The sequence below is a fragment of the Ochotona princeps genome, chromosome X (genome assembly GCF_030435755.1).
Source record: "Ochotona princeps isolate mOchPri1 chromosome X, mOchPri1.hap1, whole genome shotgun sequence".
Lineage (NCBI taxonomy): Eukaryota > Metazoa > Chordata > Mammalia > Lagomorpha > Ochotonidae > Ochotona > Ochotona princeps.
The window spans coordinates 17441552-17467509 of NC_080865.1; the positions used below are offsets into that span (position 1 = coordinate 17441552).

The 25958-nt window shown below is 40.3% G+C and overlaps 1 protein-coding gene across 1 annotated transcript in view; it reads right to left on the reverse strand.

The window, feature by feature from the left end:
* LANCL3 (LanC like family member 3) overlaps positions 1–25520 on the reverse strand; it is a 98407-nt gene extending 72887 nt beyond the window's left edge. The window contains exon 1 of the mRNA XM_004587837.2: positions 24629–25520. Coding sequence (XP_004587894.2) covers positions 24629–25207 — 579 coding nt within the window. The 5' untranslated portion in view covers positions 25208–25520. The remainder of the gene's footprint in view (positions 1–24628) is intronic.
* Between the last annotated feature and the right edge of the window lie 438 nt (positions 25521–25958).

A 25958-nucleotide genomic window follows, 5' to 3' on the forward strand; every position in this document is an offset into this window, starting at 1 on the left:
TCTCACATGGCTCAGTGAGGCTGAGCCTTTGGCAAGGTGGGAAACAGCAGGAAGGGCAGACGCTGGGCCAGCTAAGAAAGAACCTAGAGCCTGGACGAGATGCTGGCAGGCTGCCCAATAGGGAGGTTGGCATCATTTCAACATTACAATCTCATTTTGTAGAGCTGAGGTAATATTTTCATCTCCCATGAACAGTAGAGCCTCCTATTTTATTGTACATTTCTTAGGCAGCAATGTGTAAAGATAACTTAAAACCTGAATGTATCTCCCCATAAACTTCAACATTTTTTCTTTATTCCCCACGCCCATCTTTTTTCCCCTTTACTGCTGCAGACAGATTTTCTCTAATCATTGTGCTCTGAAAAGTAAAGGTCAAGATATTTCAAGCACATTTCAAAGTCATGCCACAAATTCTCCCAACACATGTCGATTAGGTTCAGAAGGAAGCAGGCACAACTTTGCAATGAGAATATAGATTTAAACTCCAATCTAAAAACCATAGTGGTACTCTTCAGTCATTAACTACTTTCTTGGACACTATTGGTGGTGATGAACAATCCGAAACATACTGTTTGTCTTCTGGAATATAAGGTCTTGAACCTGCCCTCAAAAGAGCTCACGATCCCTGTAAGGTTTGGGATGCAAATGGCCAAGAGCTATGGTAGAACTAGCTAAACTCAACTTTCGTGCTGACACAAAAGAGGGAATGGTACTTACAAGTATGTCAACCAGGGCACAAGTCCCAATGTCAAGTGAGAAGCTAACACTCCAAATGCTCACATGTCCTAGGGTCGGGAAGCTCAGCTCATTCCCTCGGAGGTCTTCCATGAAATCCCTGTCTCTGGTATGTCTGCCACACCAACCCACCAGGACCCTGCAATCCTTAGAGCCTGACATTTGGTATTTGATTCATTCTCTTGAAAGCTGAAAAGGGAATTCTTTGGTAAGAATAAATCACTTGGTTTAAGATCTATCGCAAGAAACCTGCCCGTTTCTTTTCACAATCACTATCCCCTGGCAGACCTTCTACTGGTAACTGTAATATACTTCCATTTCCTTTAGGTGATTGGAAAAAATGAAAATTTGCCTTTCATCTCACTTTTTATCCAAATTCTAAAACCTGTGCAACACAGAAATCAATCCTTTTCATCCAGTGACTAGACCACAGATAAAAATGTATGAGCTAAGGCAGAGCCAGAAAGCACAAAGAGGATTAAATGAGGCAATCACCTTCAAAACGTTCTAAAGCCAAGCTGGAAAGCCTGATTCTGACCATATACACAGTTTTTAATTAAAAGGAAAAATTATCCCTCCAATCAAAATTGCATTTTTCCTTATTTCAAAAGAAGAGTTAATACCTACTAATAAAATTATTTTCCTAAGGTTAAATGAAAAAAAGGACAGAAACAGTTACTCAAGCTCAATAGTGTGCAAAATTCTGGTCTAACACAGGTCTAATTAACTTTAGTAGATAAAGAAGGTTGCTGAAAAATGAAAAGCAAAAATGCATATGTAAAATCAAAAATATGTTTATTACTTAAAGACTCAATGTCCAAGGGACATTTTTAAAAGGAATACATTCCCTTAATTTTCATGCTTCATGTTATTTCATTCTTTATCAAAAGGCCTCATCAACTGCTCCTTATCACAAATTGAATCTTGAAGCATGCCAAGAGGTAGTCTAATTACAATTAATAGCAAAGAGTTTGCATTCAATGTCATTAGGGACTCATTAACCTGATAACACAAACCGTTTAACACTCAAACTGTCTAGTAAAATTGCAGGATAAGCGATGCCACTGTAATTATGACTCTGGCAATTCTATTGCTGAATTCACAAACTGCTTCGGAGGCACAATGTAAGGTCCATCTGCCTTCCCTTTTGAATCCAGGTAGATTTTGTGCCTCCAAAACTCATATGTATAACACATGAAGGATTCGACTTGGAATGTTGAAAGGTTGTTTGGTCTTGGCTCACTCACTTTTTCCCTCCAGTAAAGATTCAATTCTGCTAAGAATTAAGTTTAATCATAACAAGCAGGGAAATTTCACTTCTTGTTACTTTTGTCACAGTACACCATTGCCTACCCAAAAACCATTTATCCATTCTATCTTGCTAATAAAATTGATAGTTTTCAAGGTAGCCCAGATAAATGCAAGCTTTTTCAGTCAGTTTTGTGTGACTGGTTCTGGTTAACAGATACAAGGATACTTCACTTCTTTAAAAAAAAGGCAACTAAAAGGCATTTATTGAAATCCATGGATGGGTTTTTCATAAAATGCATTTTCCATTAAACTTCTAAAGATCCCTTATACAAGGAGAATATTTGGTGGAAATGTAATGGACGGCTTTGGCTTCCCAGATAGGTTCAGAGCGGTCTGGCACAGTCTTTTGTCTTATTTTTGTTTTAAATATAGACAAAGTATTCAGAGCTTACACATATGTTCTGTAATCCTGAGTTGTGAAGAGGAGAGTGCAGAGATGCCAGCCTTCTTGCCACAAGCTCATTGAGCAGTTGCCAGCAGATGCCTGCTTCTATACATCTTTACATGTTAGAAAGAAATGCTATCCGTTTTTAGCCCCTAAATCAGATTTTTCTGCCATTTGCAGCTAAAACCATCACTGACACATTCAGCCAAGAAAAGAGCTCAGAATTAACCCTCAGATCACCCTCAGTAGATCTCATTGTCTAAAAATAATCATGTTATTTACTGTAATGTGTAAACACATATCAGGGTCTCCCAGCAAGCAATGTCCACACAGAAGCTCGTTAATGACATCTTTCCTTTTGTTTTACCTAATGCCACAGTAAGCAATAGAATCGTAATTTTAGTAAAGCAGAACCCATACATTGGTGGTCATTGCTTACAAGTCAAAAGTTGTCGGATGTAATTAAGTGTTATATCATGAGCCTACATTTTCTTGATTTGGTTGGGAGGTGAATAAAAGTTCTCTGATACTATGCTATGGAATTATCTTTAGTGTGACATTCATGATAACCATTCACTCCAACAAAAATTTTTGAAACAAGTCTGACACTTTTACTGACCGAAGTATAAAGATTTTAAAGGACACAGATAAAAAATGAGTTGTTTCCAATGTGAAGACTCTCCATAGACTTAGCCAAATGTTTTCATGAGTTAAACATAGAGATGCAGGTGATGACTGCTTTGGGAGGCCAGGCTGTTTCTCAAGAAAGGTAAAATCAGTGTCCCAATTTTTAGTTCCTAATAAAGGTTATCCTATAAAAGATGGTTATTCAAAAATGTTCAGCATGTTGCCACTCAACATATGGCCCTTTGAGCAGGAACACTGTCAAACAGAGATGGGGATTGATTCCGTCAAGGGCAGTTTGGATATTTATATCATTCATGAACCATACAAAATTATCAACTTAGCAATCAGCCTGCCATAGATTTAATGAATTTCAAGTCCTACTTGAGGTTGCCTTGGTAAGCCCAGACCAAATGATTCTACCAGCATTACATGAGTATGGGCCAGATGTTCCCCACCCATGATAAATTCTTAAAAGAAACACTGAATCTCCAGCCCAATCCCAGATTTTGAGCAACTTCTACAGATGCTTCAGGTGCATTTAACATTTGAGAAGCGCTGGTTTAGAAGTCTAAGAATGCCTTTAGCGTGTTATAACACATGGAATTGGGGAGATAGTAACGATTCCCACACAAGTGAAGAAAAAGCAGCTGATTTTCACCCAGGCTACAGTGACTGCCTATAGATACTGCAGAAATTTGCAGCACTTGCCATGGCAGCAAGAAGGAAAGTTATTTTTACTGTGGTAGCCATAGTTAATCTACCTGATTCATCCAAAGGTATTAATTTGTTCCTAAAAGGTCACTTGTCAAGATTCCTGGAGTTAATACATACTCCTTAAGATGACAGTAATGACAACTGTTGTTGTTAGGAAGTATGTCATGGATATGCAGTGCAGGTTTTTCATGAAAAGCATGTCCTCCTGTCACCTTGATGAGGTATCACTAATATCCCACAAGTCTGGTAAGCTGTCTAGGTTATTCCAGTTGCCTTGGGCATTTGTGCTATTTGAACAGTCAGACCCTAAAATGCTGTCAACAGATCGTCCAGAACATTCTCAGAAGAACTGAGAACTTACTCACACCCAATCATGGCACCAATTCACTTGAGAAGTAAAATGTACTATTTGCGCTTCTAAGAAGAGTGTGAACATTTAATCAAACACAATCACATAGTCACATACCCTTCAGCCTACACTGTGCCAGCTCTGAAATCCATGGCATTCTGCAAAGCTCACCAAGGAAAAGAGATTAAGTAAAGAGGTGGAGAAGTTATTCTAACTTCACTAGACGTGATCACTGAAAGCAGAAACTTTGCAAAACAGCATTAGGATGCCTCGTCCTACAAATTCAGTTGGAAATTATTGGCAAAAATAAAAATGAATGGAATACTAATACATACTATAATAGAGATAGACCTTGAAAGTTCTGCTTGGTTAAAAAAGGTCAATTATAAGAAACAATATATTGTATTATTCTATCTTTATGAAATGTCCATAGTAGGCAAATTCATAGAGACAAAAATTAGATTAATGGTTCTTAAGACAACAGGACTAGGGGAAGGAGTTGGAACAAATACAGAAGTGACTGCTAATGACTTCAAACGTCTATGAAGTGACAAAAATCTTATGAATTGATTTACTGATATTTATTTTTTTTTTTGAAAAATCAGATTTACAGAAAGGAGAGACAGAAAGATTTTCCATTCTGTGGTTCACTTCCAAAATGGATGCAACAGCCAGAACTGAGCCTACCTGAAGCCAGGAGCCAGGAGCTTCTTCTGGATCTTCCACATGAGTTCAGGGTCCCAAGGCTTTGGGCCAACCTCCACTGCTTTCCCAGGCCACTAGCAGGGAGCTGGATGGGAAGTGGAGCAGCTGAGACAGGAACCAGCACCCATATTGGATGCCAGTGCTTGCAAGCTGAGGATTAGCCAATTGAGCCATCGTGCTGCACACGCCGCCAATTAATTTTGATGTACAACTCTGTGAATATATTAATACCACAGAACTGTATACTTCCAATGGGTAAAATGTGTGCTAAATGAATTATATATCAATAAATTAATTAAATGGAAAAGAGAATATTTGTGGCGATAATAGCTGAGATTTTTTCAGAACTCATCAAAGACAGAAATCTATAAACAAAAGAGTCACAATATCAAAAAATAAAACATTTTAAATTAAATCTACATTGCATATACTATAGTGAAACTGGAAAGAATCAAACACAAAGAAATCCCTAGCAATCAATGGAGAAGGCATTGAGGGATATATCCAAAAGCATCACAGCATCTTAACAGTCAAAGAACAGAGCTACATAACCAGCGTCCACTCAGAAAGTACTACCTTTTGCCTGAAATCTCTAGAAAAAAAAAATAGGCAGAAACAGAAATCAAAGCAATATTGCTCTCTTTGATTCACGCTTGGTTCACCAGGACAGGAACACAGCTTGCCTGACAGAATACGTAAAATCCCTGAAGCTTGAAATTTAAATGTTAAAAGTCATTTGGCACAGCAGCTTTAGTTCAAATCTCTAAAAAGTTCCCTGCACCAAGGAGAAGAATTAGGAACTTAGAACCTGTGACTACAGGGGATATTGATGGAGAGTCACCTGTTATTCAATACTTGAGTACGCCAATCAGATATAATTGCGCCATGAAAAGCTTCACTTAGCTAAATAAAACTCACATTATCTGCAATCAGTCACAGTGCACCACAGAAAAAAATTTTGAGCATCCATCTTTTTCTTCCAAGATCTAGTTTAATGAATTTCTTCGAGTGCCTCTTCATTTACCATGGAAAGGATTATTTAGGCATTCAAAGTAACTTCGAAACCAGATCTGATTCTACTGTTTAACAATTATTTGGGGGATAATATTTTGATAGAGAATTAAAGTGAGGACCTGGCATGATTGCCTAGTGGCTAAATTCTCGCCTTGAATCAGCCGGGATCCCATATGTATGCCAGTTTGTGTTCTGGCTGAACCATTTCCCACCCAGCTCCCTGCTTGTGGCCTGGAAAAGCAATCCAGGACGGCCCAAAGCCTTGGGACCCTGCACTGGTGTGGGAGATCTGGAAGAAGCTCCAGGCTCTTGGCTTTTGCTCGGCTCAGCTCTGGCCACTGTGGACACTTGGGGAGTGAACCAGTGGATGGAAGATCTTTCTCTCTGTCTCCCTTTCTCTCTGTATATCTGACTTTACAATAAAAAATAAAATAAATCTTTAAAAATGAATTAAAGTGAAAATTTTTCATATTAGTTTCTCCCCTCTTTTTAAAGAAAAACATAAGTCTTCTCTAATAAGGAAGCTAAAGAGAGTCTAACAGCTGATTAAGTGCCGACAGCCGTCAATATGCAGTTTATCAGGAGTGGATGCAAGCTTTAAATAGAAGGAGGTGAAAGTCCAGAAATAGCCACAAGATTTTCTCACCCACAGCAATACAGCAATAATGGGAATTACTTTCAAAAGCAAAATAAAACCCATCTTAGATGTCAGATATTGTACAGGTCCAAGATTACCATTTCCTAAGTGGTATCTTTTTAATGTCAAGAGTTAGAGAGTTCTATTTGTCACCAGAGAAATGTATAAATGGATCACTTTTACCTGTCACAAGCTAGGTACATTTCCCATTTTGTAATGTAAAAATAGTAGAATTTTGCCATTCTTTAGCTGTCAAAAAGCTGATTGTGAGTAAAAATATGACAATATTCATGACCAAGCATGTATTTTGTCCATCAAATATCTAATCCTAAGTGGTTCCACTGTCAGATCTATAAAAGTGAAAATATATTTAGGTAGCAGCTCTCGTGAAGAATTAGCTTCCAGATGTGGATTGTTCCTTCTTAAGACTTTATACTTGGGCGTCAGGTAAAGGAAGTTACTTGGTTTCAGCAAATTAAAAGCATTTCATTCACACTTATTCCATTGTTCACTGGCACTGAGAATTTTCTGACAGCCACGAAGGCACCTATTACTCAGTAATAGGAAAAGGCAGTGGAGATTGAGAGAGTTGACCCAGCTATGCTGCAGCAGAAGCTCTTTAAGGAAACATGTAGCATGACAATGAACATAAAATGTGCAGTCAACAGTACACCCAAAGAAGTAGACAGACAACAGGGAAAGTGAGCAAGAAAGAAAAATAACTTACAAGAAGCATAGCAAAAGAAAACGGGGAAGGGGCCCAGCGCAGTGGCCTAGTGGCTAAAGTCCCCGCCTTCAACACGCCAGGATCCCTTTTGGGCACTGCTTCTAATCCTGGCAGCCCCACTTCCCATCCAGCTCTCTGCCTGTGGCCTGGGAAAGCAGTCGAGGACGGCCCAAAGCCTTGGGACCTGTGTGGGAGACCTGGAAGAAGTTCCTGGATCCTGGCTTCAGATCGGCACAGCATCAGCTGTTGTGGTCACTTGGGGAGTGCTTCATTGGACGGAAGATCTTCCTCTCTGTCTCTCCTCCTCTCTGTACATCTGCCTTTGAGATAAATAAAATAAATCTTAAAAAAAAACCCAGAAATTTGAGAAATAACTGTGGTACTTAGAAACTTTCTGCTTAATAATCTATCTCACCTTTTGAAACTTAACTTTTGATCCACATACTTAACCATTGTGGTTTTTCACTGCATTATTAGGTGGTTTTTGTTTTTGTTTTCAAAATAAATTTTATTTATTTTTTTAAATCATGCTGTGTTCAGGTACTTCTCATCTGAACTTGAATGCAGACACTACCCCCTCTGAGTTTTCAAGATAGTTTCACTGCTGAATCTAAGATCAGCCTAGAAGCTTGACACACTCCCTGGGCTCGCCCAAGAGAAGGAAACAACTGTTATCTATTAAATCATTTGTTGGCCGATTTAGAGAATGAGAATGTCTATTTAACATAATGATACCACCAACCCAGAAAAGCAGAAAGACCAGAACTTTGGAGAATAGCTTGAGTTAGGTTCAAAATCAGGTTCAATCTCTTCTCAACTTCGATAGGTCCTTTAAGTAAACATTGGTTTGAATTTATCTGTTATTTTAGACTCCATACTGGTTGACACCTATCAAAAATATCTTGTTTGGGCAATTTATGTTATCATTATCTTGTTTTACAACCATATAATCTTGTGAAAATTAATCTCTCTGCAATGTTTTCAATTTTCTTTTCTGAAAATGAAAGCAATAATATCTTAAATTGATTTTGTGAGAATTTAATAGGACAGCATATATATATATATATATATATATATACATATACACATACCACTCTTAGCAACTTAATGTTCTATATAATGATTAATCACTATTGATTGGAGTGAGCTGGAAATATTTTAAGATTTTGGAACATCTTAGATCCCATGCCATGAAAAATCATTATTCTTACTTTATATAAATCAGTCAACCAATCTGCATCATATTCTAATAATCCACACTCCCCTTTGTAATAATTTTTATTGAGCTCTCCTCCTGCTCCTGGGTAAAAGCTTAATAAATAACATTGTAAACCTCAATATTTTATTCAATATTAGAAAAGGCACAACTGTCTAAACTATATTAAGATTAGAGTTTACATAGAGCCTTCGACTAAACTTATAAAATGCCATTACTTAATGAAATCATAACCTAATTTAGTATGATGTGTAAGGATACCAGAGAGGTATCAAGGCATTTTTGATGAGGACATATGTGTTGACAAAACTTATCTACAAATGACCACATGATTTTTATGACATTCAATACATGGTCTTGGCTAACACTATAATCATTATGTAAATGCAAAGTAAGATAGGTGAGGTGAAAAGGTCTAGATATGATTGCATAACCTTAGGACCATAGGTATTAAACTGATTATTTTAGCTGTGGTGTCCACAAAAACGAAAAATGCCATGGACCTATGTTTGATGATAAAAGCTTTAATTTGCTTCACTATAGTATCCTTTCTACTATCTATACGTAGCCCACAACTTTGTGTTGCATACCTTAATTATACACAATAAGAGTTATTCTTAAAATTTCACAATGCAGTAACATGGCGAATACAAATACCAAATCAGACTATGGGGGTGGATATCTGGTGCAGCTGTTAAGACATAGCTTGGGATGCCTACACATCACTACTGGAGTGCTTGGGCAGAGCAGAGTCTTGGCTCTGGCTCCTAATTCCAGCTTGCTGCTCAAATGCACCTTGTAGGGAGCAGGTTATTGATCAAGTATGTGAGTCCCTGGCAACTGTATGGGAGACCCTGCTCAAGTCTCCAGCTTCTGGCTTCAGCTTGGTTCACCATCAGACATTGCAGGAATCTGGAGAGTGACTCAGAAGAACAAGTGGACAATCTATGTCTTCTACTTTATCAAATGAAAATATAGATTTTATAAACATAAACTGTGGAGAAATCACTGCCAGAAAGGACAGGGAAGGTCAGTTAAGAAACAGTCCTTGATGTTTGTATGTCTCAAAACAATACCTGCACATACAGGTTCAAAGGTCAAGGGTTTCTCAAAATAAGATCAGGCTCCTGCCCTCACCCATCTCCACCCATATTCTGATTCCTCTAAAAGAAAAATTTAAGCAGTCTTATCTCTGTAATTTTTTCTAGTGATGTCATATTTTTAAAATGACATCCTTACAATTCTTGATATTCCTCATTTATGCATCATGTTTTAATCGGCTAACATGGAACATGAAAATTTAGCTTGCTTGTAATCTTTTCACACATATTTCTTCTTTCTTATCCATCCAAAATGTTCTACCACATTATTTGGCCAAATCAGTATTCATTGAGCAACACCATGGTACATTTTTTACTACTTCCTTTCGTACCTTTTCCTTCCTTGGTATTAATGCCCAGCTGCCACTGGGGCGGTCCCCTATCCTCCCCCCAGAAGATTTCTGGGACCCAACCTGTACTGATGTCCCAGCTTTTGTGATCTCATTTTTTTTCTGGACTCATGATTTCTTTTCTCTTGTTGATGAGTCTAAACAAAAGTTTTGAGATTTTTTTTGTTACTGTGAATATCTAAAGATATTTGCTTTCACACTTGCTTGATGATTTTGAGAGAATTCTAGCTGAGAAATAATTTCCCTGTGAATTTGGCAGGCCTTGATCCACTGTCTGGTAGCTTCCTAAATTGCTTTGAAGAATCCAGAGCTAAGCCTTATTATGAAATGAATTTTGCTGTTTCTTTCTAGAAACTCTTAGATTCTCTTTATTCCTTTTTCCATCCAATGTGCCACAAAGCCCTGCATACCTGATAAGTTATGTGTTTCACTTACGAAGAACAGTTTTCATACTCATAATTTTCTCTTTTGACTTATTTTGTTCTCTTTTGAGAGTGACTACTAGACAGAGTTTGGACTTTGTTTGATTAATATTTTCTCATTTTATAAATCTCATTATTGCTTTTTTGGTTGAGCTTTCACAGACATGTCATTGCTCTTAACCTTTAATTGAATTGCCTCTATTTCTGCTACCATATTTTAATTTTTGAGAGATCTTTTCTCTTACCTTACTGTTTCTTTCAATAACATCCTGCATTTAGTGTATACATGTTATCACTTTATCAAAATATTGATTTATGATTTAGGCATTTGGAAGGCTTTCCTAGACTTCTAGTATTACCTGCTTTCTCCAAGTTCCATTTTTTATTTTGTTATAATCACATGCTTCGTATATGATTCCATCCCTCAAATTTCTTTTGAGAGTCCTTACTTAAGAGTCTCACCCTCAAAGAACGTCACTGGGAACTCTGGGTATCAGAATGATCCAGCTGATTGCTGGGCTTTACTGTAAAATAGCAACAGTGTAACTGCATTTATCTTGGAATGAAGTTCTCTAAATATCAGTACCTCTGTTTTTGCTTGTTTGTTTTACTTTTAAACTATATTAACAATCAAAGGATCTCCTTCAATCTTTGGTGGGAATGTGGCTGCCAGCATCCTAGGAGATTATGTGAGGAAAAGGCTGTATGTTAGAGTTTGGGAGGGAGGAGAGTAACACTTGTAAACTTTCATGTTACCCTGCTGTTTTCAGTGAAGTATCCTCATCTCTGCCCTTGACTGTGCCTTGAGCGTCAAGGCCTATTTTTTAATTCTATCTGTCAAAGAAGTGAATCTCAAGGGTTCTACTAAGGTCTAGAGGGTACAAGCAAAGAAACTGTGGGTGTTCCTATTCACCCTAGCCAAATGCTTAATACTTCTGTGAATTCATCCTCCAGTGACCATGTGTATTGCTTCTAACACATGCAGCCTTCTTTAGAATCCTACTTTGAAGCTACAAAAGCCACTTTGGAAGTGTGCCATGGTAGCAAGTGGAACTTCACATGTCAGTCCACTGCTCCAACTGGAGCTAATTACTGGCACAAGAGTGTGCCTCTAGTTTAGAGTGTAATTTTCATTCTACAGTTCCCTTACGGAGGAAATATGGGTTGAGGCTAAGTCTAGCCTCGTACCCGTTTGTCTTTCTGTACTTTACTGCTTCCTGTTCTTCCCACTCTCATTCATTTGGAAAAAGAAAAAAACATGGCATAAATACACAATGGAATGCTATTCAACCATAAAAAGAATAAAATCCTGTCATTTTCAGTAAAATGGGTGGAACCGGAGGACACTGTATTAAGTGGAATAATGCAGACACAAAAATACAAACATCAAATCTTTTTCACATGCGGGAGTAAAAAAAAAAAACCTTAATATGAATTCAGATTGGTAACTAGCACAGGCTGGCAGTGGGGAGTGGAAGGTAGGGAAGGTTTGAGTGAGCCTGCACAAAAAATAAGGAGAAGCTGAGTATGATTGGCTAAATACGGCAAATATACCATACTTACATGAAATGCTAACTAAAAAATGAAGAATAAATACAGTCTGACAGGACTGGATTAGTTACTGGGAATTGGGATGAAGCAAGGTTACAAACCCTTTCATATTTTGTTTGGTTTTCCCTTTTGCTTCTTATCATAAGTTGAAGTGGCATAAGCTGACATCATGCTATTGGACTTCCCAGCCTCCAGAACCATGAACCAAATAAACTTCTTCCCTTTAGAAATAAAAAACAAACCAACAAACAAAAACAAAGCAAAAAAACTCTGGGGCCAGCATGGTGGCATAGCATTCTAAGCTCCTGCCTATGGCACTGGCATCCATGTGGGCATGGTTCATTTCCCAGCCACTCCAATTCTGATGCAGCTCTCTGCTTGTGGTCTGAGGAGACAGCAGATGGCCAAGTCCGTGGGCCACTATACCCATGTGGGAGGCCTGGAGGAAACTCATGGCTGCTAGCTTCAAATTGGCTCAGCTCAGACATTGAGACCATCTGAGAAGTGAATCAGCAGTTGAAAAAGCTCCCTCTCTGTCTCTCCTCTCTGTAACTCTGCTTTTCAAAATAAAAATAAATAAATAAATATTTTAAAATATGAAAAAAGCTTTCATAAATGTCAAGAATTTCAGGAGACAGACATTTACCATGAATGGACATCATATAATCTATGCATGTATCAAAACATTACATGATATAATATACATATGTATAATTTCTATGTATATGCTAAAAATTAAATTAAATTAAATTAAATTAAAAATGGCTGTCAGAGAAAGATTGAGGTTTCCTATTTACTGTTCACTTTGTAAATGGCCACAATAGCCAGGGCTGAAGTCAGGAGCCTGGAACTCAACTTGGGTCTCCCATGTCTATAGCAATTCCAAAATACCTGCTGTCTCACGGAGAACGTATTAGCAGGGAGCTTGAGTGGAGAGCATGCAGGACCCAGATCCAGGCACTTTAACATGGAATAGCAGCATCATAATCATTGTACCAAACACCCACTAGTTATTTCCTGACAATTATAAGTAGTATGTGGTACTACCACCACATGCTCTCATCTAGTCCCCATGTTTCAGAGAAGTTTAGCCAATGTTAAACGTACAGTCTAGGTGAGTAGTTCTCAAAATTTAGTTCCCAGATAGCCAGAAGTAAGTATTACTGAGAACTGTTAAAAAATGAAAACTTTACGCCCAACTCCAGACCCACTGAGTTAGAAACTTTGAAAATAGTGCCCAGTCACATATGATTTAACAAGCCCTCCAGGGATTCTAATACATGGTAAGAAACAGTGGCCTCAGAGAAAAATAAAACATCACATGGAGAATAAAGCCAAGACCTAGGCCCAATTGATATGGTATTGAAAACCTTAAGCACAACTAATGAATATGCATGACATCTTGCTGATTAGGGAGAGAAGTCATAATTGCAGCTCTGTTTTAGAATAGTATAGTTAATATTAAAAGCATTATGCTGTAGATGAATATAAATAGGAGTGAAATAGAAATTTAAGTTTTTGAAACTGACAGTGAGTCTATACCGGTTTTCAAATCCAAGCAGAAAAGTGCATTAATGCAGGAAAATAAAATTTCTGGGCCCAGGAGCTGAAGAAACACATAACAGAATCATTAATTGTATTAATCCTTTTCAGAAACAAGCTACCAAATGTACATGATCTGGAACATTTATTGAGGAAACTCATTTAAAACTGTCATGAGAGTCACAATTATTTTTATTCCTCTAAAATCCTGGATTTGTGCCATGCAAGCAAACAAGCTTTAGAAAAAAAAAAAGAGAACTTAAGAGCAAGCAAAAACTCCTTGAATCCATCACTTAGCATATTAAGGGGAAGCACTGACAGAACAAGAAAAAATTCCAACATCACCTGTAAAAAGTAATTTTCAGTAACTTAAAGCCAATTGGGTGATTTACTCCAAGGACTACATGTTAGAGACATGAGAAAGACAATTTCTTTATTGAGTCTGCAAAGAGCCTAAAATTTTCAAGGGAGGAAAGAAGAGCCCTTTCCCTGGAGATAGTGCAGAGGCTAGCACACAGGTTCCTTTAGAGGGGTGATGTTCAGCCACTCAATTCACTTTGACATATCATCTGTCTGAGCAGCTCAGCTTATCCACGGCATGGCAGGGCAGAGATTTCCCTCCAGCCCTTTATGGCTTCTCTGTGAAAATCTCAAAGCTTTTCCATTGCAATCAGGCACATAGCACCTCTGAATACCCCTACAGGAGATACTCAACAGACTGGCTGAACATCAGAAAAATATACCTATGGTATCTGGTCAGTTCAGAGTCCCTTTGAATGTTAATAATACTCAAACTAACAATAAAATAGTGGTTGACATACAGAACTCTTACCCTGTGCCTAAGGCGCTTGCTGCTAAGCATATTGCATGAACATCCTCAGTGGCTCTTTGCAGAACACATAGGAGCTAGGTGCTTCTTGAACTGCATTATATAGAGGGAAGACCTAAAGATGAAAAGTAACTTGCCTAAAATCAATCAGCTACAACAGTACAGCCAGGATTCAATCCTAAAGCTACCTAAAATCTAAGAATTCAGAGTCACCTTGTTTTCATGCCTTCATTGAGACTCCATCCTATTTCAAGATGTATTTTGTAATAAATGAGCAATTCTCTACTTCATAAGAAAAAAGACAGTATTTTGAAAAGTTAGATTGAGTTCCTGAAATGTCTGTGAAGACAATACTTCTCTCCTGGTTGGATCTCTCAGCCTTGGATAGCTGTAAGGTCTGTCAAACATTTAGTTCCTCCTAAACTCACTGTGTGGGTGGAGATTCACCTGGTCCCCATAGTGTTTGCTTTGAGACTGGTGATGCTTTGGTTGCCATGGACACCAGATTTCAACACACCACTGAGCACAGGGAATTCATCCCATGTAAGGCAGTGGAACCAGCAGATGGTTCCACACTAACTGCATATTAATACTATGACCAATATTTGTTTCTCCGCCTTGTATTTAGACAGTGTTCTCACCAGTGAAGTCTGAAAGCCTTTATATCTCACCTGGGAAACAGCTTCTTTGTGGCCCAGATAGCAATACTCGCATTTCAATGTGTCAAAGTCATTCATTTGTCTGAGTTGTTCAGTGGCTGAAGCTATTCATACAGGGAAATCTGACCTTACACAAAGCATTCCTTTGTTCAGCTTGGAAAAATAAAAAATGGATCAAACGACTCCTTGAAAGTTCACTTTGTCCATGAGGCACCAAGAAAATAATGGGTACTGTTATCTTGGTGAATTTCTCCAGTAACTAATTAGGAACAGTTAAGTGGGGCCCAGCACGATGGCTCAGCTAGCTAAATCCTTACCTTGCAAGCACTGGGATCCTATATTGGCTCCAATTTATGTGCTGGCTGCCCCACTTCCCATCCAACTTCCTGCCTGTGGCCTGGGAAAGCAATAGAGGGTGGCCCATAGCCTTGGGACCCTGCACCTCTGTGGGAGATCAGGAAGAAGCTCCTTGTCCCTGGCTTTGGATCAGCTGAGCTCTGGCTGTTGCAGCCATTTTGTGGGTGAACCAGCAGAGGAAATACTCTATCTGTCTCTCCTTCTCTCTATAAATCTGACCTGACTTTCCAATAAAAATAAATAAGTCTAAAAAAATAAACAGTTTAGTGGTCTACAGACCACTTAAGGCATTAGAACAAGTTTTTACAAGAAAAACAAACATCCAAGCAACTATACTTAATTAAAGACTCTAAGTCAATGACCAACTTGCTTTTTGTTTTTTTGTTTGTTTGTAGGTTATTGCATTAGTCAATGTCCAAATTGTAAAACTGAATTATGAAGAGCAACACTGACTTGGACAGATCATGAACTATTAAGCCAATTTACCAAGACTTCATCTCCACTCAGAAACACAAAAGAGGAAATCCATTATATATTGTGTAACTGTCAGTCATATGATAAAAATCATTCATTAACAGCAAAATTGAAACTAGCAAGAAGTTAATAAGAAATTAATGCTGTAACATTTTTATATTCAGGGGTCAATAAATAAAGGAAAATCCCATTAAAAAGCTTTCTATAGACACTGGGCATTTTAGTTAGTGCCTTTAAAAGAACTTATATTGTGCAGTTTCTCTAATTTATTTACTCAATAACATTTTTCTGAGCCACACTCTCTTCAGATAATTGTAATACAAGTTTGGAGTTGAATCACTATATCAAAAATTATTTTAAAATAAGAAGGGTATAAGGATTGATTCAAACATTGGCTCTGAAGATTGATAAGATTCATGCCATCTGAGACCCGGGGCCATTTTAGATATCTGAACCTTGTAGCCCTGTTCTCCACCAATCTGCTGTAACTTTGTGGCCCCGTACCCTATGGCCCTATCCATCAATCTCTCACAGCCCCATCTCCATGGCACACGTTCCCCTGCTATTAAGGCTGCTATAAAGGCTTAGCCCCTCATGCTCTCTCTCTGCTCTGTTCGCCATTCTTCTCATGCAAATAAAGACCTCCTATATGACTTGCTGTGTCTGGTGTGTGGGTTTGTGATAATAATTCCTAACACAGGGAAATATCAGATCATTCAATTTAAATATTTGGAGTTGGGGTAGAAACAATACTTTATGTCATTCTAAAATAAGAGTGGCAGCAAGATCATACTTTCTATCTTATCTATGAATACTGTAGTGAAGTGTCTTCTTTTACAGATAGGAAGTAATTTTAAACTGCTACATTATGGTTTATTGGAACTTTTAAGTGAATTCTAAAAAGTTTTTGTATAAAGTCTTCAATTACACTCATTCAGAAAAAAATAAATGCATATATTCATTCATTCTTTCAACAGATGTTAACAGAATCATTAAATCTGCAAGGAGATATGCCAAGGCAATGAACCTCTCCTTCCCTGTAACTACACACCAGAGAGCTAATACTGTATCATCTGTGGATGGATTTTCTCAGAAATAAGGGCAACTGTTGAAAATCACCAAGCTTGGGGGATCAAACTTGTTAATAGGAAATCACATGAAATTTGGAGAAAATAGTCATGTAGATCTTTGTATCTGAGCCCATTCAATGAATCATTAATCATGGCATGATCAAGAGATAAGAATTGTGGGCCTGATTGCAGAACCATTGAGTCAAATTTTTATTTTTAACGAGGTGCTGTGCTTTGTGTACACATTAAAATGTAAGGAACATCAACTGAAGCCATAGATGTGGTAACCAGCCACAGGAGGTGGAGCTCTGTCTCGATGATTGAATAGTTGTGTGATTTGGAACAAGTTCTTCAACCTCTCCATTACTCAGTTTCCTCACTGGGTATGCTGGAGATAGTAATGCTGCCCATGTCATGAGATTGTATTAGTGTAACGAGTCAGATGGGCCAACAGACAGTTAGGGCCTCTGATCCATATTTATATTTATATTTACATTTATATTTATATTTAATCTTGCTTCCCCGCTGTATTTGCCTCCTTTGGAAAGAAGAGTTCCTCCAGGCTTCTGGTTTTCCCATGAGAATAGCAACTGGGCTGCTAGGAGGAGCCCCATTGGGATGTGACTTCCACCTGCCCGAGTACTAGTTTTACCTGACATAAAAAGGGTCAGGAAGTTCCATCTATCTTTGACCAGATCAAATTGTCACCTTGCATCTCTTGGAATTTTTATCAAGAGGAAGCAATAATTGGTGCTTGAGATTTCAGCTTCTCCTGAGAATAGGAGGAGGGGTAGCCCATCACTCCCTGCTGACCAGGAACCCGACAGCCCACTGTGAGTGAACTCCCCCTCTCTCCCCTCTGACTCATTTGGCCCCCTCCTTGAGATGGTGCACGAAAGACACCACTTCCACCATTTTCTTGGGTCCTTCCTCCCTTGCAGCCTCCTCCTGTCACTATGGCAGGAGAACTCTCTCTCACTCACTCTCTCTTAATAAAATCTTGCTTTGCACCTGAAACTGTCCACAAGGAAATTCTTTGATGTGAGACAAGAAACAAGGTTGTTGTCATCTTTTGCATCAAAATCCTTGCAACATTAGTACTAAGTGATACATATGTGGAAACAAGAAACGAAGAAGTAGAAAGTAAGATGGTGTTTATCAGAGGCTAGAACAGGGCAATATGTACAGCCAAGGAAAATATTGGTTAAAATGTACAAGTTTTTGTTTTAAAAAGTAAAAAGTTTGAATTACACAGGAAGGATAATTAATTCTGTGTTGCTTAACAGCCCAGCAAGGTGACTATAGTTAATAATGTACTATATATTTCAAAACTGTATATTTAAATGTTCACAGCATAAAGAAATGGTAAATATCCGAGGTGATGACCATGTTACTTTGTCCGATCTACTCATTCCACAATATATGCAAGCAACATCACACTGTACTTCATAAACATATATATAATTACTATTTGAAATTCATTATTTGTAATACAGAGCAATACAGAGATCTTCTCTCTTCTCATTCACTTCCCAAATGCCCACAAAAACTAAGGCTAAGCCAGGTCAAAGCCAGGAGCCGGGAACTCCATACAAGACTCCCATGTGGATGGCAGGGAACAAGTACTTGGGCCATCCTCTATTGATTCCCAGGGACATTAGCATAAAGCTGAGTCAGAAATGGAGCAACAGGGACTCTGACGGGCACTCCTAAATGAGATGTCGGTGTTGCAAGTAGCAGCTTAGCATGCTGCACCACAGCTGTGGTCCCCACAATCACTATTTGTCAGCTTCAAAGTAAAATAACAGGTGCATGAAAAAAGTAGCATAATAAATGCAAACTGCTTACAACAGTGTATAGAAGTTAGTGGAATCAATCATTGTTAGTTCTTCTGACATCTTTTTCGCATTTACAGTGTTCTGGGTCATGACTAACAAGGATCCAAGCTGTAGCTCATGGAAACGTTCTGCTTTCTGGAGGGAATATAATCAGGCAATTAGAAGATTAAGTTGGTCTACAAAACCCCGGCTTCCTCAAACGTAATGTCATTTCAGGCCAAACGTCAGGACTTACGTAGGCAATGTGCAACACACACTTGCTCAAATCAAAAACAACGAATGAAGTAACATGCATTTGTTTGAAAAACAACAATAAAGGGACATATTTCTCAATTTGTGGCCTAGAAACCTCTACTTTCCTTTTTTACTCATTAAATTGGTGAGAGCTCCTCAAAAACTTCATGGAAAACACATATTATGAAAAAAACTATGACTGAATTTCAACATTTCAATCTCTGTATGCAATAATGTGTTAAGATCCCCAGGGTATATTAAACAAGAAAGGAGGCTGTAAAATATACATATGATATTTAGGCAAGTGGATAAAAACATAGGTATTTTATGGTATAAACCATTTTTTTTTTGGTCAAAGAAAGTACACATTAAAAGCTATTAATTAAAAAATATCTATTTTGTCTTATGCCTTTCTATGTCCTGTGACTAACCTACTTTGTGGGTATGCCAGGAACAGTTTTTTAAGAAAACTGAAAAATTAAAGCAATGAATCTCATTATGTATGCTTCCAAAATTTATTAGCAAATTTTAATTAATACTAATAGAAACATTCAAGTGTGTTGAACGCATAAAGGAGTTGGGAACTCACAGACAGACCCTGCCAAGGGACATCAAAGGGCAGACATTTTGGTAGCCACCAAGCAGCCATTTTCATTTTCTTTCCTTCTTGTCCTTCCCAGTGTCCCCTGCAACTAGATTTGGCCAGAGATCATGCGCTAGGCAATGAGTCAGAAAGGAAATTCTTCTAGGATATAATGTTCTACGTGATAAAAGTGATGTGGGCAAAAAGCTTCAGACCTTTTCTTTGTACTTTAGTTGTACAGAAACATGATACTTAGAGTGGCAGCAGCCAAGTTGCAACAACGAAAGCTGACACAGCTCAACTGTGAGACTAGTAGAAAAAAAAAATGGCTGGAAAGGGCTTGGATTCTGATAACCCCTGAGTTGCCAAACTAATCCTTGAGTAGTCAAGTGATGTATTCCTTGTTAAGTAAAGTAATAAATGTTCACATCATTTAAATCACTTTTTATTGGACATTCTGTTATGCAGCTAAAAGCATCCCCACTTTTACAGCTGCCAGCCACCTGCCTTAGCAAGCTGAGTGCCCAATTAATAGCTCAGCAATCATTTTGCTTTAATTACAACAGGAAGACATATCTATATACTGAATACCATTTTTTATGTGATGCTCACATTTACCTTGGTTTTCTGTTAGCATAAGCAAAAAGGACTACTACTACTACTGACTTCATTAAGCAGCTACCATACACCAAACATGATGCTAGACATTTTATCTAGGGTTAATCATCGTAGCAATTTTCAAATCAATCCTCTTTGGGAAAATAGAACCACGCTTATATATGTCCCATTGCAATTAAACAATTCAGCACCTCCTTCCATCACAAATGTAGACTACAAACCACCAGTACTGGGGACTTTGTGACCTATCAATATCATAGATACATGCATATTTCACTGCAGCTGTTGATTAAATCTTGAAATAATTTTGATCCTTACCACTATTTCAAAAGTACCATAATCAGTAAAGCATTATTTGATTAACATGTTAATAAAGACACATATATGCTACTGCCCCACACATTCGTAAAATATTTTGGTAATTGAACTGCAATCTGATTGACTTCCTTTGTAATCCTATGTGTTTTATGCTGTGAATTCAAAAAGTTTATTCTAAGGGAAGATCCCATAGGTTTCACCAAAGAGAAAGGAATCCTTGGTACAAAAGGGAGGATGGGCCCTCTATAACCAAGCCCTTGGAATCAGTCCTAATATCGTCAATCCCTTCTCCAAAGAGGAATTTTAAGGAAATCTTTTTAAAACACAAATAAGATACAGATTTTCCCTTGGTTAAGCAAGAAACAAATGTAAACTCCTAACTATGACCTCACCCTGCAGGATGACTGGACCCTATTCAAAGTCTCCTCCCGTAGTTTTGAGCTCTTCTGTCATCTAGTCTTTTTTTTCTCCCCAGCCACACTAGCCTCTTTCCGTTTCTTTAAACTCTCCAAGCTGCTGCCCAGCTCCAGCACTCCGTTCTTGCTGTATTCTCTACCTGGAATGTCTGCTCTCCTGGCAGTCACTTCATTCTGTGTTCTAGTGATGAGACAGGACATCACCTCTACCGAGAAACCTGCCTACCAATCTATCTTGAGTAGCAGACCTCCCGTCTCCACCTGCCCCTAGTTCACTTCTGTTTGAAGAAACTTTTATTAAGCCATTTACAAATGACAGAATTAAGGCTCACAATATTAGGCAATTTAACCAAGATCACTAAGTGACAAACTTAGTTTAACTGGGGTCTTGGGCCTCCCCTTAATACTGCCACTATTACTTGCAACGTTTCTAACCCATCAGAGAAAGGCAGAAACAACCCAACATAAGATTTTTTGAGACTTCAGTGCCCCATTGCTCAAGGATCTCTGCCAAATGAACTCCCAATGTTACTGCCTTGAATAGCCCCAGGAGAACCAAGTTAAATGAAAGTATAGTATCTGCATAGAGTGATTCTGTCTCTGCTTATAACACAGCCTTTTTGTCTCTGAATCTTACAAACATAAACAACATTCTAAAACTAAATGGGAAGGATAAAATTCAGAAAAGGGTAAATTCACAAAAGAACAAACTACATAAGCCCAGAGATAAATACTGACACATAAAAATATACACGGATAAGGCACTGTGTGCTAGCTTATGTGGAGCATGAGTCTTGCCATACATGTCTTACAAGCCAACTCAAAGAGGGAAACAGAGTTACATGGAACATTCCAAAGGTCAAAACATTCTATCAATTTCCAGGAGGAGCATGATTATTTTTAGTTTATAAGATGTGAGAGAAGTCTCCATTGTGAGTCCTTCCAATGGAAACTGGTAGAATACACTTACACACATGGTTTCAAAATTTTCTCAGTGAAATAAACATATCTTTTTATCCTATGTCACCTGAAATTTTAGAAATATGCTTGTAGTAATCAGCATTCTAAATTACAGTCTTACGACACACACATCAACCCTCATATATTGCTATCATTTAGCATGCCTTAATAGATAAGGCTGGTGCAATGCCAAAACCTGTGCAGTATTCATCGTCTTGTTATTTAAGGCATGGTCAATAGGCCAACAACATCAGCATCACTTAGGAACTTGCTAGAAATGCCCCATCCTAAGCCTATTCAGTATTAGTATTTTATTGACAAAATCTGCAGGTGATGCCTATACACATTTAAAGATTTAAGAGGCACAGGTCTAATGGTTGATGTTTATCTGAGGAAAATATTGTAAGAATTGTAATTCATTCACTCAATCAACAAATATTGAGTCCCTGCAAAAAGGAAAAGATATCTTTAAAAATTATGCTAAAAGCATTACCACAAGGGTGAATATCGATAAGTGAGATATCATTAAAACTGAGAAACCAACTCTTAGAAAAGACAGTATTTGCAAAAAGAGCAAAAAAAAAGTTCTCTAAATACGTGCTGAGCACCGTCTTGGTGCTTGAGGAGACAGCAATGAAAGAAACAAAAATTCTGTCCTGGTGAAACTTACATTCCATCTCGTTAACACAAAGAAACTGAATAAGGCAGGAAAGGAGAAGGAGTCAAAAAAATACCTGGGGGAAGTGTTTTAAGCCGACAGCACAAAGAGTGTGAGCACCCTGAGACAGAACACCTCCAACAACAAGGCCAGCGTGCCTGAAGACCAGAGCCCGGGAAGTGGCAGAGGGACGCAGGGGGTTGGAGCATGTGGGGGCCTGGGCGGCCATTTTAAGTATTGTAGCTTTCAGTAAAGGAGAAACCCCTGGTGGGGGGAGGGAGGTGCATAATAATGAACTATCACAGGATGTTGAGTTGGAAAGCCACACAATGAAAAGTGTTTATAAGAAAACAGGTGGGGGGGGGCAGAAAATTGTTTTTTTACAGTCGGATGGAATGGCTTGAGTGGGCGAATCCTGCTCAGAGTACATGGTACTAATTTCAGGACAAGGTGAGTCAGTCGTTCATCTATTGATTAGGTAGGAAGGAGATATCAGGTAGTGTGTGTGTGTGTGGGGGGGAACCTAAACGACAGTAATATGTGAAAGACCTGTCAGAGGAAGGAGAAGATAAATGACATATGAGGGAAAGCAGCCTGGCACGCAAATGTCAGATTATCCACAGGAAAATGGCACCAGTTGGGAGTTCCATTTCACCAAGGCTTATGGAGCATCTAGTGAGGCAAAGTCGCTGTGCTGGCTGGGACTTGGAGATGGAGCTGCAGAGTACAGAAAGAGCCGGATGGGCAGGAGGGCAAAAGGGCCTTCTTAATGAACATCTCCGTCAAGAACTCTCCACTAGTCCTGCACCACCAGGTTTTTGGTAAAGAATACCTGTGGTCTGCTTCTTCCGGAGTGACCTGGTGCATCTCACCCCCTGCCACCATTTTCACCATACTGGAGAAAAGGCCCCAAGGAAGCAAGAGGGAAGGCGCAGGCTTTAGGAAAACAACTGGCAAAAACATTTCAGAATTGCCTTTCACCAGACTGCAAGGTCTGGGAAGCAGATGCAAATGAAATGTAAATGAGATGTAAATAGCTCTGTGGCCTTCCAAAAGGTTTTATACAACTGCAAGGGCCCTAAGGAAACTGCTGGCAGATAACAGTGACTCAGAAGCGGGACTGAAATATTTCAAGACAACTTTGTCACCCAGACATTTGGTGCCCTGCTAGCACCTTTCACGTTCCTTAGTAATCTTTTTTCTCACTTGAATCAACCTCACCTGCTATAAAAAAAAAATCAAGTCTGTCCCCACCCCATAGAGGTTATCTGAGTTAATTACACTTTTGAAATACTCTGTATGCCTTTAATTTTTCTTCAGACACCCTTCTCACCCAAATAAAGCCAAGACAAATGTGTCACTTCCTGTCTAGAACAGTTTTGGCCTCCAGTGGATTATGAATGAAAGCGCCTCTCTTTCAGTTCTAGTTACTATGATCCTTTTAGAGTTTTTTTTTTTTCCTCCTACTCCACGGAAACTGGCACATTCTCTTCCAATAGCTACATGCTGCATTCAAAAACGAATCCAGGGGAAAAAAATGCATAGTTGTGAAATTCAAGAAGACACGGAATAGCTAGCCATGGAGCAAGCTGCCCGGTTGCAATGCTGTGGTCTGGTCTGTGTTAGGTACACATTTTAAAATTAAAAAAGCTAAAACCGAAAAACCACAACAACCTACGGGGTTACGGGGTAAATTTTGGTCAGCATGTCTGTAAGAGCCTCTAGAATGAGTCGAATAGTCAAATAGTAGGCAACTCTGCCAGGACAGCCGACCTACGGCTGGGCAGAAACAACCTCACAGCCCGCACCCCCCCCCCCCCACGCCCAAGGTCCGTGACTTTCCAGTCCTTGCACATTTTCAGGGTGCCTCAGCTTTTACCAGCAGGGTCAAATGAAAGAAATTCCTTTTAGTCTAGGAGGTGTTTCCTTTTCTAATTTCACTCGAAAGGGTCACGCTGTGGACCCTGGGGCACAGAGGAATCCCGAGCGAGGCTGCGTTCGGCGCTAAACACAACAAAGAGCCAAGATGAGGAAAAAGCGAGGGAAAAAAAAAAAAAGGAGCCGCACAAAAGCAGGAGCTCAACCTCAACAGACGAGAAATGGCAGACAAAGAGTAACAAAGCGAACCGGAGAACACGCAGGGGGCGGTAGTCTGGGGAGTCCGGGAAGGGCGGCAGGGCAGAGGCGGGCAGGCGGCGAGCGCCCTCCCGCGGCCGGGCTGCCTCTTACCTCCTGGGCGAGCTTCTGCTTGAGCACCAGCGCGGCACACAGGTAGCCCGCGCGGCCCACGAACAGCTCGTCGGAGCCGCACTCCAGGAAGGAGACCGGCGCGCAGACGGCGCACAGAGCCCGGAACTTGCCCAGCGGCTGCACGTAGTCGGACCGTCCCAGGGCGTGATACACGAGCGTGGCCACGGCGTACACGCCCGCGCCCCCGAGCAAGAAGGCGGCTCTGGTGTCGGCGTCCGCCTCACCCCACTCCTCAGCACGGGCGCACGCGTCTATGAGGCGCTTGGCCGAGCGCAGGTAGCGCTCCCGGGCCGTGGCGAAGAGGGGGCTCTGAGAGACGTGGTAGAGCATGTAGGCCACCCCAGCCACGCCGCTGTACAGACCCCCCTGACAGCCGCTGGCCGTGGCCGTGGCCGTGGCACCCCGGGCCTCAGCGCCGCCCCCAAGCGGGGGCAGCTCCTGGAGGATGCGCTCGATGGTGGCGGTGACCAAGGGCGCCACCGCCTCCTCGCACTGGCCCGCCAGTAGGCTGCCCTGGTAGTCATCGAAGCGGTTAGCGAAGCATCGCTTGGTGTCCATGCTGTCGCCCGTGCCCCCCAAAAGCCGAGCTGGGGACCGCTGAAGGGTGTGCCCTGAAAGCCCCGTGCAGCGCCTCAGGCTCTCCGACGAACTCGGATGGCTGTGTATGCGGCGGGGGATGGAGCGAGAAAGATGAGACGAGAGGTGACAAGAGGAGGCGGGCGCGAGGAAGCAGCCCGGAGTGGATGGCCAAGTGGGACAGCGGGCTGCGCGAGGCTCCCGAGTGGCCCGGGCGCGCGCGGGGGGGACGCGCGTCGTGCTCCCCCCTCCCAGAGGCCGCGCCCTCGCCGGACCCGCCACCTCCTGCGCCGCCGCAGCCCCGCCGCCTCTCCAAGGGGCCCGAGGTGATCACCGACAGGACCCACGCGGGCCCCGCGCCACTCCTCCCGCTCCGCCCTCGGCTCCTCCCCTCCCGGAGGGAGGTCGGAGACGGAAGGGACACCGACCAGAAATGCTGAAACTGGGTATTCGCACACCTGGCACATATACTCCAAGTGAGTCCCCTATATACTCAAGAGTGGTGTTCTGGTCCTTGGCGGCATCACCTGGGAGCATATTAAACACGTAATACCTCGAGTTTTGCCCCAGACCCGTTGAAGCAACATTTCGATTTTTTGGGCAAGATTTCCCTGCCCCCTTCCCGCCTCATGAATGGCTTGTGCGTTAAAGTTTCAGAAGCTACTGAAGTAGGCTAGAGTAGTATGAAAAAAACTAGTTGTCCTCATTTAGGCTTGTCTTTCACCTTGCTTGC